Source organism: Oreochromis aureus, linkage group 23 (genome assembly GCF_013358895.1).
Source record: "Oreochromis aureus strain Israel breed Guangdong linkage group 23, ZZ_aureus, whole genome shotgun sequence".
Classification (NCBI taxonomy): domain Eukaryota; kingdom Metazoa; phylum Chordata; class Actinopteri; order Cichliformes; family Cichlidae; genus Oreochromis; species Oreochromis aureus.
In genome coordinates, this window is record NC_052963.1 from 10,668,041 (window position 1) to 10,686,511 (window position 18,471).

At 39.8% G+C, this 18,471-nt stretch overlaps 1 protein-coding gene across 1 annotated transcript in view; it reads left to right on the forward strand.

The window, feature by feature from the left end:
* LOC116328881 (interleukin-1 receptor accessory protein-like 1) overlaps positions 1-18,471 on the forward strand; it is a 317,602-nt gene that overhangs the window by 131,858 nt on the left and 167,273 nt on the right. The window contains exons 4-5 of the mRNA XM_039606438.1: positions 12,959-13,145; positions 17,914-18,067. Of these exons, the coding sequence (XP_039462372.1) occupies positions 12,959-13,145; positions 17,914-18,067 (341 nt within the window). The remainder of the gene's footprint in view (positions 1-12,958; positions 13,146-17,913; positions 18,068-18,471) is intronic.

Below are 18,471 nucleotides of genomic sequence, written 5' to 3' on the forward strand. Positions count from 1 at the left end.
TATAGAAAAAGGAATCTGATTCATATGTATACATTATCTGACTTCAGTGATTGCAATGGCTCCAATGGCTTGAGATCTTTCTGTAAGACTAGACTTTTTCAAGATATCAGGCTATTTGCTGCTGCATGTATTTAAATGTTAGTAACTTAATTTTCCTAATATAGTCAGCCTCAATCATTTTACACTCTGACACAGATACTCCCCTCAAAATGCCTCCACTTAGCGTCATTTGGCAAATGTAGTTGTTCGAGAGAATGCTGAGAAACATGTTCATTACTCTACTGTAACAGTAGTTAAGCAATCATTTGTGCTATTACTTGTTTTTGGTAATTTGTTGGGGTTATGCTTGTGTTTGTTTCATGCTGTAGAAAAGTGAAGCAGTCCCATTAACACTTTCTTTTACCACCATTGGAGCAAAACAACTGCATGGTTGAATTTAAATCTGGGCGACAAAGACAAGACTAACAAAAGAACTGGCCTAGAAAACAATTCAATCTAGACCATTCATTAATATTTCTAATTTTTAACCAGAACTGCTGTTTATGTTTTAAATATAGTGTACCTGCATTGGGTTTGTATCTTTGTAGATTCACTGGTCTGTAAATTGTAATGCGCATGGACTGGACATGCTCTCTTCCACAGCATCTTTTATCCTGTCTTCCTTCTCTCAGCCCAACAAATTGCAGATGGCCGCCCTTCCCTGAGCCTGGTTCTGCCGGAGGTTTCTTCCTGTTAAAAGGGAGTTTTTCTTTCCCACTGTCGCCAAAGTGCTTGCTCATATGATTGTTGGATTTTTCTCTCTATATATAATTGTAGGGTCTACCTTACAATATAAAGCACCTTGAGGTGACTATTGTTGTAATTTGGCACTGTATAAATTGACTTGAATTGACAATTGGTCCATAATTTACATTATAGCATCGCACGCCTGCTGCAGATTTGTTCCATTATCCATAAGTTTCTCTCTGGATTGACGTCTAGTGGTTGTTACAGTGAACTCAATGTCATGTGGTCCAAAAGGACAAAGGCAGCAACAATACTCAAAAAATCTGCCAAGAACACATCTCCCACAGCATTACATCACTGCCAACAGCCTGAACAATTGATACAAGTCAGGATGGATTTATGCTTTCATGTAGTTTATGCCAAATTCTGACCCTACCGTATGAATGTAGCAGCAGAAATTGACCGAAGTCTTCTTTTGTCCAGTTTTGGTTAGCCTGTGTGAACTGTAGTCGTTGTTTCCTGTTCTTGACTGACAGCAGTGGCACCTGGTGTGGTCATCTGTTGGTGAGGCCCATCTGCTTCAAGGTTTGATGTGTTGTGTGTTCAGAGATGCTCTTCTCCATACCTTGCTTGTAGCAGGTTACTGTTGCCTTCCTATCAGCTCGAATTAGTCTCGTCATTCTCCTCTCACATCAACAAGGCATCTTACCCAGAGAACTGCCGCTCAGTGGATGTTTTTGTTTTTTTCAGACCATTCTCTGTAAACCCTAGATTTGTGTGGGAAAATCCCAGTAGATCATCAGTTTCTGAAATAGTCAGACCAGGCCATCTGGCACCAAGAACCATGCCAAGTCACTAAAATCACCTTTCTTCTCCATTCTGATGCTCGGTTTGAACTTCAGCAGGTTGTCTTGACCATGTCTTCATGTCCAAGTTGATTTGCTGCCATGTGATTGGCTGACCAAATTTCGGGGGTTATCAGGTGCATTAACAGTTGAATATTAATACCTGATGGAGTGGCTGGTAAATGGAGATTTCAGATGCCGTGTTTTTTTTTCTTTATTTCGCTTAGCAATAGTGGTCAGCATATCTAAATTCTAAACTGGCTCTACATATATTTATTGGGTATGTTGAGTTTTTTTGGAATATCAATTTAATTCACCATGTGCACACATTTCAGTTCAAGTCAATTTCATTGCCTGCCCTTCACACGGCTTCTGATTGGACATTTGTCCCACACTCGATTGCATTTGATTAAGCTGAGCTCAAATGGCTCCTGGCTACAGAGAGCAAAACGAGAGGTTGACTGTTATATGGAAATTGTGCTGAAATAGCTTCAGAAATTATTATGCAGAATTATTATATAATCTAACCTACTACCATTTGTCTGGCAATATAGTGAGAGAAAATTGTCTTTACCGCCCTGCATGTGAATCTCTTATTCATACACTCTCAAAGAGAGTTCCAGAGCTAAGTTTAGGAGAAAATTCCACAGTGAGAAAGCGCTAGAATTTATAGAGATATGAGCAAAACAGTCGAGCTACCAGAACTTCAAAAATGCATACATCACCTTTGGTGGGCGTGCATTTTTTTAAGAGAGGGTTGAAGTTTGTGTGGTACTGTAATGGTGATACAGCAGTGGCAGTGATTGCAGTGTTGGGTCTGGTGGTAAATGGGTTCAGTGAAGGTCAAGGAGGTCTGTTAGAGGAGGTTGCACAGTAGGAGGGCTGAGGAGACCTTTTTTTCCTTCTGGCTACAAAGGAATTCCAAATGGTGCTTTATGTGACAGACTTTTAAAGACGTTGAGAAGAAGCAGTGTGATAAGTGGGCATTCTCCCCCAGGATGCCACATTATTGCCTCAAATACAAACATGGAGTCAAAATCATGTGAAGCACCTGACATAACCCATAAATATAAATTATTTAGGAGTTGCATAAGCATATAAATAAAACGGGAATGTCTTACAATTACATAGGTGGTGATATTTTTATGTTGCTTTAAATCTGTGTTACTATTGGAAGGTACGGGTTCTTTGAGACCCCCTCCAGCAGGTACAGACCTCACTGTTCTGACAGCTAGCCTGTGTTTTACATTCAGAACGAAGGCTGGGGTCACATCTGGTGTTATTTTCTGAGTCTGAGGTTAATGGAGGTCTGAAGTGTTAAGGCTTGTGTGAGAGTCTGGTAATCAAAGGGCATTCTGGAGCTGGCTGTCTCCCTTTTGGTTGTTGTTTTGCATGTTCAGTGCAGATGGATTAATCCAGCACTGTGGTAAATTTGTTGTACAAGAGCTCTACAATCAGTTGTTACACTTCGCAGGACTGTTCAGGGCAATCCAGGAGGATGTATATAACGAACTGCAGAACGTGTTCAACATACTGTTAGATGTTTTATTCATTCAACTGCAGTTGAGTTTTATTCCACATCAGAATTGCACCCAAGCATCACATTTTGGGGGATTTTATGTAGTTGCATCCTCCCAGTGCCTGCGTGTCTCCCCGTGTGCCCAGCCTCTTGGCTGTTCTGGACCACACTGAGAGGAGGAAGTCATCAAACAACATGCCAAACCATCGCCATCTGATAGCAGGGACACTGACCTTCTCTTCCTCATATCTGATGGTGGTTTTTATCTGCCAGACAAATGTCAGAAATACCATTCCCCAAGCACAGTCTCTTTGGCACCACCGCCAACTTTTCTTCCCCACTCCCTGCCTTCGCTCCCTCCCCAATGGACTGTGAACAGCAGAGCTCCAAGCGAGACATCTGCAATACCACAGCTGTCAGTCAAACCGTGATATAGAAGAGAACTCGCACAGCTCAGCTGAATCCTAAGGGCGAGGGAATAATAGGAAAGTGGCTGGGACCTGGGACAGAAACTGCATTAAAATTTCATAAAACTGAAAGAGCTAATTTGAATTTTACTTATGCCACATATTGTGAGACATTTGACAAGATAGTATCGCAGTTGAACTGGCTTTTGTCGAAGATTCATTTATTTTTCAAAAGCAAATGTATTAATTTGGTAGGTCATGTATAGCGCCAAAGGGAATATGAACTCTGCATTGACATTAGCCACAACTGCATTAATCCTAGCAAAAGAACTTTACAGCAACATTTCTGGTTTGTCTTTCCGGCTGAATATTCTTTTGATTATTTCTAAATTTACCAGCCAACTGGCTGACTGACTAGCCATGTGTAATCCATTCCTAAATCGAATTTATTGATGTAGGATGTTGAACCACAAAGTGCTTTTTGTACAAAAAGTGGTATTTGTAGAAGAACTTCAAATTTGTTGAAGGACTGAATCGATCTGACTACAGTACAATCTGTGTGTTTGTTTCTTTGTCCGTGAACATTTTCTAGACCATCAGGCATTGAATAACCAAACTTTGCACACAGGTACACCTTAGACCCCTGAAGTTTTACACTAGATTAAAAATAAGACACCAACCTCCTGCAACTAGGAAAAATAGTTGCCTGGTAACCACCTACTATTCCAATTGAACACTTGATACAAGCATTCTGGGATTTTAATTTCACAATAACGTCTCATTTAGATCCACAAAATCTGCATTGTGCATTATATATCGTGACGCCTTCACTAAGCTAAAATGGCCCAATTTTTTGCATTTAAACATCTACCCTCCCCTCTGTTTTAATATATATATTAATTTGCAAACAGCAGAAAAAGAACAAACGATGCTATATGAGAGAAATCGGCGTATGGAAAGTAAGTCGTAATGTAGTCGATTACTTCTGCTGTTGCATAATTAGTAAAGCAATGTAATTACCAGCTTAAGGTAATGAGTAATTACTTAGTCCTCCCTGTTACTGCACAGAAAAAATTCCAGATCCAGTTGCATCTGGAAAGCTTTCTCACCGTGTGCCTTGCTTTGTTGCAAGTTGCAGAAAACATTTCTGGCTTACACCTCCCAAACAAAACTGCTTAGTTTGTTCAAAACCGTAATGACATTCAGCAGCTACACACTACACACCTCTCAATGGAAACACTAATTTGCATTTTCTCACCAATACAACCCATGCCCTCAGTAAAACAGGCCATTCTGGCAACAGCATTGCTGGTATGTGATGGTTAGTTTGTATTTGATATGCATAGCAGTATAGCTGCTCATACGTTACACCCAGAGGGTCTGGGGACCAATGAATAAGGTCATGACGGATTTAGAAGAAGAATACAACGGAGACAAATTGTTTATGCTTGTTATGAAATCAGGTTGCTAGCATAAAGATGAGTTGAGGGTGCTGTGGAATAGAAAATGAGTTCCCTAAAGGCATCGACTAGAAAATGACTGAGTAATGCGTTTGCACACAAGAAGTGCTATTGTCAGTTTAAGACACGCTTACTTAAGGAAAGGCTTGCAGGAATTCTCCGACTTGTCAAGAAATAAGGTCTTTGGTGAATGTTGGTTTCTGGGGTAAGGTGATTGTTTTTGCATGTAAATTTTTATCATATTTAGAGAATGAGTTATAATGGATGGAGCATGAAGTAGGGGAAGGAATCAGCAACCAGTTCCCCAAAATTATCAGGATCTATTGCCAACACTAGAAGCTCAAATACACAAAGAAATTGAATAGATTAATTCTTCTTGCTTAAATATCTTCAGTTCCTCTGACATTTTCTTCTTTTTCGAGTTAATTAAAGTATTATTTTATTTTTAGATAACTTGAACTGGTAACAGTTATAAACATTAGCAAAAATATTATTCATTTCTGCAGAGTGATTCTCTGTTTAGTGTGTGGGATTTTTTATTTGAGTGAACATTACTCTGAATGAAAGCAAAACAATAATAATGAGTCATTTTACAATTTAGCTATCAGTAATAGCGATATTTCAGAAGGTATAGCTACATTTGCCTAAAGTAATGGAACTGCAGTGCTGCATGGCTTTTGTGTAATTAACTGATTTTTCAAAAAGATATCCAGAAAGCAAAGCTTTTTTTATTTAACCACAGTGAGTCAGTACACATACCATTTAATGAAAATATTTAAATTCTGAATATACACTTTACACTTCATTAACTTGAACAAACTAAAGCAAAAGTTGACTTGCGTTTTTCTTTTTGTTTGCTTTTAATTTCTAAATTTTCTGGGTTTACAGGGCACAATACCAAGAGCGTCACCATATGATGAAAAATTAAAAACAATATATCACAAAATATTTGTAAATAAATAAATAAAAATAAATTTCAAAAAGTCCCTCCAATGGCCAGGATTTTTCCACTGTAAACAACACTCTTTGCTGTTTACAGTCAATGCAAGGAAAAAAACCCACACTAGGGAGACCACAGCGCGACCAAAATTAGAGTGACTTTGTGCAATCAACTTGCAATCTTGTTGCAGTTGAAATGGCAGCTTGAAAGCAGGAACCAGATGTTGTCTATCATGTGGGACTTGGTCTGCTTTCAGTCTGCAATCAGTTTGTGATTGAATGGATTCAAGTTGACAATTACACGCAATCTATTTGTGATAATACGGTAATAAAACTGACGTAGGGCAGCACGGTGGCACGGTGGTTAGCACTGTTGCCGCACAGCAAGAAGGTCCTGAGTTCAATTCCACCATCAGGCCGGGGTCTTTCTGTGTGGAGTTTGCATGTTCTCCCCGTGTTTGCGTGGGTTCCCTCCGGTACTCCGGCTTCTCCCACCGTCCAAAGACATGCAGTTTGAGGGAATAGGTTAATTGGATAATCCAAATTGTCACTAGGTGTGAATGTGAGCGTGAATGGTTGTCTGTCCCTGTGTGTTGGCCCTGCGACAGACTGGCGACCTGTCCAGGGTGTACCCTGCCTCTCGCCCTATGACAGCTGGGATAGGCTCCAGCGCCCCCCGCGACCCTGGAAAGGATAAGCGGAAGAGAATGGATGGATGGATGGAAAACTGACGTAACTCAGTGTACGTTGCAAATCTACTTGCAATCTGTTTCCAAAATTCAGTATAATCCAAATTATATAACATAATAATATAATTTAAAATTAAAAATAATCACTTAGTCCCAAGAAGGTTGCCTGAAAACATTCACGTGAAACTTTCCTTATCAGTTGACCTTTTTTTTTTTTTCAATAAATCTACACTACATTATTTAATGTATTTTCTGTAGCCATGATTCTTTTTTAAAGTTAGTACAGCTTTACTGCCAAAGATAAAAAGAAAATAGGCATTAAAAATAAGGTGTCACATTTCTGCTGCATAATGAGCCACATAATGTGACTAAAGCTGTGTTGAACTTCAGTGGCGTCCCTTGTAGTTAGCCTTGTAAGCACTGCATACTGCACAGTGCAGAGATACTGCTGCTCCATCTTTTTTGTGTTTTTGGATGTGCATGCTTGTGTGTGTGTGTGTGTGTGTGTGTGTGTGTGTGTGTGGATGCAAATGTGTAGAGGGATGCAGGCGTGTGTTTTTCACAGCGTGGCTAAACTAAATTATCCGCAGAGGTGTGCATTCCACTCTGAGAAATTGTGTACTACAAGACAGGCGAGTAAAGGGCGGCTGGGCGGGTGGATGCAGAGACAGAGACAAACCACAAGCAGAGAGGAAGGAGAGAAAGAGGAAGAGAGAGAGAGAGAGAGGGAGAGAAAAGGTGGATGGCTGTTATTGAGGAAGGAGTCTGTTGTTCCAGCACGGCAGACAAGTGCCACACTCTTAGACAGAGGCTAAGTAGGAGCAAGTTGGCCCACAGTCAGATTTGGGTAGCCGCGGTGCTTAATCATCCTAGGCTTGGTGCTGGATTTGACAGGTGAGTTATGAGCAGACGCTACAGGTAGGAGCCCCAGTCTTCCCACCGCTCACTGTGACCTTCGCTCTGCCCATAAATAATACAGAGACCATAAAAACCTGATTTAGGGTAACTGGGCCGACTCCATCTTTGCCTGGGTTAATCTTGGCTTGGTGTGAACAGGGTAGGTAGTGCAATACACCTGGGGGCTGACACAGATGACAGTGTGTCATGGAAACTTTTGTGCCCCTGCTACAGTTTACACCTATATCCAGACTTACAATACCAACATCTGAGCGCTGCTTGGTAGCAAGTTCACCTTCTGACCTTTACTGTTCACAGGTTTGTACCTGTTGCTCTGAATAGCTATTTGATGTTTATCGGCCTTTTTCTAAAGCCATTGCTACCTATGTCACTTCTAGTCTTCCTCGCCTCTGTTATAACTGCTTATAAGCATATAGACTGCTCAGAGAGAGAAGACACTCTATGAAAAGAAGTTGGCTTTTTTCTTTTTCTGCTCTATATATCTGCCATCATGAATTTGTAATGTTTAATGGCGAGAGGTTAAACATTATGGTGAGACTGTGGGTTGTCTCTGAAATTCAGTGACTCGTAGCAATGATAGGTGAATAATGGTTAGGGATACAGAATGGGAAAGTGTCATGACTTTCAGGCAAAGAACACTATTACCTGATTACATTAAAGCATGGTAAATGCATTAGATGGTTACCAATGCAACCACGGCCTGGATTCTCCTCTGTGGTGACCAAACATGAGCCACCAATCATAAACTTGTCACCGTCTTAGCTTTTTAAAAATCAAATGTTCCTGGCACACTGAGTCCTAAAGTAGCTTGCAAACTGCTTGCAAACATGACATCATGCTTCATTAAATAAATTGTGAAATTAGCAAATGAGCCCATTGTGTTTTTGTATTTTCCTACTCAGTTGTATATAGTATTTGTATTTCTATTTTATTCTATTGTATATATTATTCTATTCTATTTTATTCTATTGTACATAGTATTTTATTTTATTTTATTTTATTTTATTTTATTGCATTCCAGTGTTTTCTAATTTCTGCTACATAACTTTGCACTTTTGCTGTAACAAAACAAATTTCCCACCTGTGGGACTAATAAAGGCCATCTTATTAACTCATCAGAAAAGTTTGATTGGGGACATGGGTCAGTGGAGCCTAGGGATTTTTTTTTTCTAGAGACTTCTTTCCCACTTCTTTTTTACAACCACAGGAGTTACCCCTGTTGGCCACTGGAAAGAAAGAACTGGTTTCCTTTATAATGGGAAGGAGACTTGACACAGAGACAGAAACACGACTGACTGGGGAGACAGAGGGAACAAGGAGACAAGATGAGAAACGTAGAACATGGGGAAGGCAAAGAAACGGGAACCTAAAGCCTAAGAACAAATAGTATAACATAAGAATATAACATAAACATAATAATGAGAATCAAAACCATGAATAACAATAATTAGGGATTTAAATTAATCCACAACCACAAAACCGTGAAATTTTGACTACTAGTAACCACTGGTTGCAAAGGAATAGTGTGTATATCTTGTCCAGTTGGCAAGTGGTTACAAGAGGTTGCTGCAACTGGGTAACATAGGTTGCAAAGAGGTTTGTAGCGCTGTCACAACATTCTCCTTGCAATTGCTATGGTTGCTAGCAGATTGCCGTGGTTGGCGGTAGTTTGCATGAAAGACACCTGCAAGTGGTAGTGGAACAATGAAGTGCAATGCAAACTGGTAAAAGAAACCACTTGGCTTTAAAGTAAAAGTTGAACCTTTTGTTAGGTGCCGGCCGGTTGCAGCAGTAAAGCGCAACCTTTACTTTGAAATCAGACATTCTCAGTTTGTTTTCAGTTTGTTTTGCACTTTGTCAAGTTGCACTTCTACATGGTGTTTGGTTGGCTGCTAGCAACCAACAGAAACATAAGAAGTTTTTTGATATGGGACCCTTTTTGGGACCAATTTTATCTAGTGAAAACCAGCAAACTATGTGGGAATTCCCATTTTTCCCAATTAGCCAGAGTTGCCAACAAGGTCTATGGCTGTGTGACTGAGACCTTAGCTTCGTAGCTAGTTTTAAAAAAAAGCTAACAAAAAAAAAAAAAAGCATGGACCCTAGATTTCTCATAACTTTAAGCTTAAAGTGGCAAGCAAAGCATGTAGCCAGGCTTGTTCCTGAATCTGGCATATGACAATGGGCTCCTAAAAAGACGTGTCAAAAATGACCTTCAGTGTTTCGGTGTTTGCTCAGACGCTTAATTTTCACACAAGAGCTAAACTGTTCAAGGCTGTTTTCATCTGTATGAAAGATCGCAACCTCCAATCTCATTAGGACTCTTTAAAAGGATGGTTTTGTGTTGATTTGATCATCCTTTCTCCAATTCAGACTCCTGTTTAGGGTTTTTTATCACTTTATCAGGACTCATTTTACCCGTTATTAGAATTTACTTGGTTGTAGTAACAATCCCTCTGTACAATGCACGTAGACAAACTCTGTCCTGGTTGCTGTAAGAATTCCTTTTAAAACTATTAAGAAAAAAGAAATACAAACTGCATCGATGAAGGACGCGCATCCATCACCCTGGATTAATTTTCCTTTGGATGCTAATGAGATAGTTGGAAAACTTCCAATGACAACTTTTCTAAATAGGCTGTTACTGTTAGATTCATTTTTTTCAACAGTTTTCAAGCTATTGCATTTTAAAATGACTGTAAGTAGTTTCACAGAGTTGTTAAGAGGCAAAAATATGAAAAGAAACCCCACTATTTTTGTGCAGCGTGTCATTTTATTGCAGCATAAATTGTAATGTAAAACATCTGTACCAAGGTAAACCTCAGACATCTCCATTTAAATGCTAATAGCAGCCTGAGGTAAGACCCTAATGTTACTGTACAGCATATCAGCTGCCTGCATTAAATCTCTTAGGGTTAATACCTGCGGTGGGTTCATTTCACTGCCAGTAATGATGTTGTCTCAAGGTAACCTTTAATCAACCTTTGGACTTTTTTTCTTTTTTTGCCTCGCGGTGTCTGCTTTACACCAGACGATTCCCCAACAACCTTATTGTTACTCGAAAGTCAGCTGTAATAAATCGTCAGTTATTTCATCATGCGATTTATATTGGAGAGGAGTTATTTTAATTAAGAGATTCATTAAGTTAGTTCATTAATTTCCCCACAGGTGCCCCGGATTCTCCGGAGAATTTTCAAATCAATTCTGAGCCCTATTATTTAATATCAGATGGAAGAGTTGCTGAGCAAAAAAAAGGGGGCAGGTTCAGTGTGGTTTAATCTTCAGGCGGGTTATTCTCAGTCAATAAAAGAAATTAAAAATATATGTATCAAAGTTTATATGTAGTCAGCTTTTAATTATCCCCTTATTTCAGCCACTACCATATCCCCGGAGTATTTGCCACAGTATGACGGCCATAATCTTTTCTCCAGGCTGCTTAACTCCAAACTGACCATTGCACATAATTTCACTGAATTTGCTGCATATTGCATCTCAAGTCCTCTGCCTGCCCTCCAGCTGTATACCATAGCTGTCAGCCTGACTCTTCTCCGGGTTGATATATGCAGGATGCTATCTATCATTGCCACGACATTGCATATCCTCTTCAGTCTGACACATTTGACAGGCACTCGTGCCCATTAATGCCATGGTATCACCTAGCTTGTTATCACTGTATCCACAAGGAGTTTACATTGCGTGGCGTACAGTCGAGTCCTCCAGTGTGGTGCGGGAGGATAATTTTCCCGGCTCTATTCTTTGAGCGGGCTTCTTAAATATGACTGCACACATGCTGAGTGGATAGTCAAGAGATCGTCCAGCTTCTCCAGGCTCAAAAGGCGTCAGTGATGGATGTGAAATGCTGGAAAGACATCGTAGGACAGAGTGTTGGCCCGCACCATCGATCACTCATGCAGAGCAGATGACACAGTTCTCTCTCGCTCTCTATCTCTCCCTCTCTCTCGCTACCAGCCTGCGAGTTTATCAGCGCTGCCCAGAATATTTAACAGGGAAGAGAGCGCACCCGTGGGATCTCATTTGCACAGGTGTCCATCTGGTAGAAGTTGTCTGGGATAATCTCCACATCATGTCACATTTGCATCCGGGCTTCAGGAAAAATGGCACACTTTACTGTAAGAGGAGCGCGTGGAGCCGTCCAGTTCGAGTGTGGGGGGGTGGTGGTGGGAAGGGGGGGCGTGGGATTGTTTGCAGACACTGTGGTGAAGACCAGTGTGTTTTCGCGCTAATCCACGAGGCAGCTAATGCCTCGCAATTATGTAAGGATTTAACATGTTTGTAATTGTTTGTTGGTTCAGCTCAATTTGTGTAACCAGCTTTAGTTGGAAAATTAGCTGTGAGATTTTCCTAAACACTGCCAATTTGTTGGTCTTTTAACCAGGAGGGGGATTTGCTGCAGTAGGGCTGAAGAGTACTTGTCAATTGTGACAGTCTTATTAGGCGGTTTGGGCAAAGAAAAGGTGCCCCTATTGAATAAATTGATCATCAAGGACCTTTGCTTCTGTTCCCCCTCCTTTAAATAGCACAACTTTCCCAGCGAATCAATGGCTTCATCGATTCCCCAAGTTGGGTTAAGAATTACTCGAGCAGCAGATCCGATCTCAAAATCGCTGTCACATTAATGACACAAAGAGGATCGCTGCTTGTGCTTAGCAGCTGGATCGCTTCTTCTCACGGGGCTGTGCGTGAAGCGGCACCCACTCAGGCAGGCCTAGATCACATCCAGGATACCTCCAGCTTCTGCATATGCAGTGCGTGCCTGCATACGAGCGCTCGACTCACATTTAGAGACACAAATCACTGAAGGTGCGCGCCGCAGTGCCGAGCAGTAAAATGAAATGTTTATTCCAGCGTGGATAAATACTCGGCCGTATCTGCGAGGCCAGGCGAGCATGGAGTCTCCAAACATCACGAGTAATCTCGCATTTTACGCCGTCTCTCCCTCGTGTTATAAATTCTCTTCTTTATGTGTATGACCTGAGCACTTACAGTACATCAGTTGTAGCAAGTCATTTTCTGCTAGCTCGCACTGTTTCTGCGAAACGCATGAAAACAAAAGGCAGTCTTCGAGTGCTGTTGACTGTAAGCGCTCTAGCTCTTCATTAACACACATTTGTTTTTCATTAGGACACATGTACTGTATATATACAAATATATATATATATATATTTCATGTTTGCTGTTCATTGATGGGATCAGTAGTTATTCAGCATTAAAGGCAGGTTTTCCTTTAAAAGAAATTAAGGTTTCTCTGTATCTCCTTCTGCTGCATTTAATGATTCACATTCAATCCCAGGAATTAGCCTCGCAGAGTTTTTGATTGAGCGGCCCGGAGATGGACTGCTGACAGCTTCTCGGCTCGGCAGCTGGCAAGAGCTCAAAAAGTGACGCGGGCTCATTTGTTACACTGACCGATTTGTTAACGTTTTATCTTTTGCAGGAACTCCACGTACTGCATGAAGGTGTCCATGTCCCTCACGGTGGCGGAGAATGACACAGACCTCTGCTACAACTCCAAAATGAGGTTCTTCGAGAAGGCGGAGCTGAGCAAAAGCAAAGACATCATCTGCCCAGGCATTGAGGATTATGTACAGCAAGGAATGGAGCCTGAGATCGTGTGGTACAAGGTATGGTTTGAGTTTTTCATCAGCTATCACTCTATCAACAAAGGGTTAGGGTCGTGTTTAGGTTAAACTTAGCTTTAAATACCAAATTTTGAAGCGGTCAAACAAAAAGAGAAAAATATTGCTTGCTGTGTGGAGAGTTGGGAGGCCCACAGTGGAACCGACCTGGCAGGCCTTCTGTGTCCAACAGGCCTCTTTGCCAGAGCTCGTAGGCGCAGCTCGGGGGCCAATTTATCAAATGTGAAAGTGTGCTTGATTAGCTGGCCACTTCACTTTCCCACGGAATCAAATTAAAATAGCAGATAATGCCAGTGGGATCCACACCCTCCAGTTATTGGCTCTCACTTTGTTGGTGGGCTGATTCAATCCTGCAAGACGCTTCCCACAGTGCCCTAGTTTCTTTTGCCTCAGGTGGCCCAAAATTTGAAAGGCTGTTTCTAAAAGTCCATGCTTACTTCATGATTGCCACCTACGTGGCTACATGGGTTATGGAGATAGAAAATAAGACTCATGTTGTACTTTAGGTTGTTTTCTGTGTGCACCTGGCTCCAGTGTAGTGTTTACCAGCTATTCACAGATTTTAACTGATCAGGTAAATTATCAGTGACTGAAACTAAAAGCTAGTCTCTTCATTACAAGCTGAACTCCATTTTTAACACATGTGCACATAGGAAAAATGTCCTTTCAAATCCAAACAAATACTGAAAACACAGTTAGAAACCAATCATACGATACACAGTATTTTGTCGGTGCAGTGATAGAGTAGCCAGGTCTGTCATTCTCTGTTGGAATCTGCTCCCTGCTGCTTGTTTGATATGGGCACAGAGAGCCAGATTTTGATGTGAAAGGAAACAACCAGTACCCAGAATGATTTTCACATTTATCGCATTCTGTACAAATTTGTTATCCGCGCTGATGTTGTCATCCTCACTTTTTGCTTATGTTTAGAACTCTTGACATGTGTCGCTATGAGGACAGAGGTTTCCTTAAAGTGTGTGTAGTGAAAAAGGATTCCTAGCCTCATGTTATGACACAGTAGTGCCAACAGTGATGTCCATAATTGAGCAAAGGAGTCAAGAAACGCCACAAGACTGAGGCAGGTCAAAGTATAGAGAAAACAGCTTAAAACTCAACTCCAGAACCAACATTGCGTAGCAGAGTCACATTAATTAACCTTAATGAAACTGTATTGTGCAAAATATAAATTATAAAATGCTTGGTTTCTCTGACACACAGGCCTACAGACTGTACTGGACCCACTGATAACCACCGGTAACCACGGAAAAGTGTATATTGCCCAGGAAACCTCCTTGTGGTTACTTTGGTTGCCAACAGTTATAGTTTCTACAGAATAATATAATAACTTGGCTGCAAACACTTGCCAACTAGCAAACTCTGAAGTGCATGATGCAAACCGGAAATGTAGACTGTTTACCTTCAGTGTACAAATTATTTCTTATCATATAAATCAGCACATTTAAGATAAGATGAGATAAGATAAGATAACCTTTATTAGTCCCACACGTGGGAAATTTGGTTTCTGTTTCTAATTTGCATCCCACTTTTAAAGGTTCAACTACAGTTTCATGGTTAGTTAGGAAATGTTTTTCAGACAAATTTTCCATGCAAACTACAGGCGACTGTGACAGTCTGCTAGTAATCAAAGCAACTGCAAGGAGGTTTGGTCAGCCAGTCTGTAGCCCTGTGTGACTGAACCCTCATACGCTGGGTAGAGGTGGGTGGGTGGGACCCACCATCTGTTCAAATTGTCTGATTTCGAGGGGAAGCAAATCAGTGGAAAAATGACTTATAAAAGAAGAAATGAAGCTAAAAAAACAGAAGCTTATTTCAGAGACTGTTACAGTGTATAACAAATAGGAATTATTTTGAACTTGGAATCATGCAAAGCTATCCTAGTAAAGTCCAAGATAAAAATATGTAGATGAAAATGAACAGAATCAGTCCCCTTTAATGAACCCATTAAGTTAATAATAGTTTTCTAATTTAAGGCGAGTTTACAATGAAAGGCCTGAAACTGCAGACCATTAGGCCAAAATAATGTTTCTTATTCACTCTGACTAAATATACTCTGACATAAAAAATCTTTTTTTTATATGTGTATTAATATATATTATTAAACTGGTGCTTATTTTTTCCAATTGACAGATAAATTGAATATATAATTTGGCCTCGGTGTGTTTTTGGGGGCTCTTACAGCTTCTGATGCTGAAATAATTTCCTGTTCACACTGATTGCCTCTGATTGGCTCCAGAGATGTTACCAAGCGACCGAGCAAATACTGATGATGCAACCCAATGAAGTAAATCCTAAAATCACTAAGAGTTTAGGAAGGAACTTACAGATAAACCCAGTAATGATTTTACAAATAGGTGGTGCAGCTTAATTTGGTGCTGCAGTCCTGCCTCAGAATGATAAATGCGCAGGCACCCGGTCTCATACATCACAGTTTAAAAGAGTATTTGTGTCGGGACAACAGAGCTCACTAAACTAATGTCTGAAATCTGGCATCAAACAAAGTTTGTGTGCTGTGTGATATGATATGAGGTCTCTCTGCTATAAAGCTGCTGGAGTATTTTATGATACGGTGTTTAGTTATAGAGGTTCTCTACAGATTTAGTTGTTTTGTTTTTAAAATCTGTTATACTTTGAAGCTGAGACTGAATCTGACAGGCATCGAAGTGAAAGTATGGTAAATTCAGATATAACAATTAATATAGAAAAAGCACTGAGAGCATTTGGTCATAAAACTGTGATGTCAAGTATTAAATTTAACACCACAAATCTAGTAGGCAAAGGAGATCAATAAATCCAAGCAATATATAGTACTGTGCAAAAATCTTGATGCTTCCTTTTTATTTTGCTAAGAAAATGAGAAATATAAAAGCTGAAAACATAAACTGCGTGTTTTTTCCATCTGGTTTTTATGCATTGACAGTTTGTTTGGGATCATTGTTATGCTAAATAGTAAAGCCATTGGCAATCAGGCGTTTTCCAATGTATTGCATGGTGGATCAAAATCTGATGGTGCTTTTCTCCATTTATAATTCCATTAGTTTTGACAAGATGCAGCCCCAAACTATGACAGAGCCTCCACTTGGCTGTAAGCACTCACTATTGTATCTGTCTGTTTATGTCCACACATGTGCACATTTAAATCAAAAATTTTCAAATTTGGATCCTTCAATCTGCAGGTCCTTTTGCCTCTGATTTTTACTCCAGTTGTTGTGTAATTTGGCAAACCTCAGCGTTTTCCTTAAGAATGGCTTCTTCACAACCACCCTTCCACTCAGGCCATTTCTGATGAGGTGTGAGTGACCAATAGATGGATTATCTGAAGTATCAGATTCATCTCTTAGATCCTGTGTCAGGTTTTTGCTGGATTTTTTCTTCTTTCTTAAGGACATGACTTTCAGATACTGTTCATCTGCTGCAAATAGATTTTTAGGCCTGATATGTCATCTTTTGTCCTCCACTTGTCTAAATTCTTTAAATTTATTAAGGACACACTGTTTTCAGCTAATAGCTCTTTGGAACTTACATTGTTGGTGCAAAAATACTATTTAGCCTGTCAAACTATTTTATCTTTGTCCTTTTTCATAGATTCAACTAAAGAAACTGAACAAGTTATAATTTTTTTGCTGCAGGCTGCTACTAACAAAGTGCCCAAACAATAAAAAATTGGTTCTTTGCTGTTATATATAGAACAACACTGGTTCATGATTTGCATTAGGTGCCTCTTTATGTTTAGTTTATTCATAGGTCAATGTTAAGTGGCTTAACAAACAGATGAAAAAGACATTCATCTGAAAATAGTCAGGTACAAACACTGGCCTGAATATGAGAGAAAAACAGCCAAAGATGTTCAGAAAGCCTAGACAGCAATCACTGAAGAAAGTCTGGCTCTGAAATATAAACAAAATATATGGAAATGAGGGGAGGCTCAAGACTTTTGCACAGTACTTTCAATAAAAATAATTAATACTTAGCTAAGGATGCAGAAAAAGTTAATAAATCATTTTAGGTTGAAGCTTATATTTTCTCAGTTGTTTGGAGCAATAGAAATGAGAAAATCAGCACAAATGTATGGGCATAAATTTAGAATTTTTAACTGTATTTTCATAAGTTTTGTGGTTTTTTTCTCCCAATAAAGACTTCCCCACATTTATAAATAATTGAATAACAGAAAGTTCCTGTTTTTTTTACTGTCTACTATAGAATTGTATGGTTTTTTTCACAATGAGTTCACAATAAACAAAAAAATAATGAATAAAAAGTAAAATAAGCTATTCTGTCGATATAATTACAGTCTGCACAGTGATATACCAGACCTTTGCAAATATGTCATTTTGTACATTTCTTACATGCGATTGGTTTCTAACTGTGTTTTCAGGATTTGTTTGGATTTGAAAGGCCAAAGAGTCGTGCTGACAGACTTCTTTCAGTTACTACAGCAGCATTTCTTTATCGTGTCAAAAGACCTCTTTTTGCACTTCTTTTTCTTATATTAAATATCTGAAGTGTAGTTAAAGTTCTTAACACTGACTGGGGTCTTTCATTGGTTCGGCTCATGATGTCCTGGGTCCAGATTATATAACATTTGAATGTAAGTTTGTCATCATACCAGTCGATACTGGAAATGTGAAAATTATTGTAGCCCCACACTCTTACTTTAAAGAAACCAGTGTTCATGTTTTACATTTACAAGTTGTATCTCCATGCTCTTGTTTTGTCTTTGAACAAAAAAAACCAGGAGTGCAAGCCAAAGCAGTGGAGACAAACCATTGAAAGGAAGAAGGACATTCTCTCCATCAAGGAAGTACGGGAAGATGACATTGGGAATTACACCTGTGAAGTGCCGTTTGGGAACTTTGTGGTGCGAAGGACTACTGAGCTATCGGTCACAGGTAAGGAAGTATCCTGCCTTTCCTCATTTTTTCCCCCTGCTGCTGCTTTTGTGGAGATTTTCACTGAAGTGAAGTAGAAACTCCAGCAAAAATAAGTGCCACGAACCGCACGCAGAAGGATCAATGGAAAATCCGATGTCATTCAATGAATTTCTAAACAAATGTACTTCCACAGAACATCCTTTTTGTTGCTAATGCTTCTGAGCGCACTGTCTGGTGATTATTTTCCACAGTTGCTTCGGGTCGCTTAGAAAAAAACAAAATTAAGCTTTTTAAAGCTGATCACTGCACCTTTTGCCAAAGTGTCGCAGTCAATAGCATCGCTGTGACTTCCAGGCTGCTTTAATTGCTTAGCAGTGGAATTCACCCAGAGCCACTTCAGCACTTTTTTTTTCTTAAGGCTG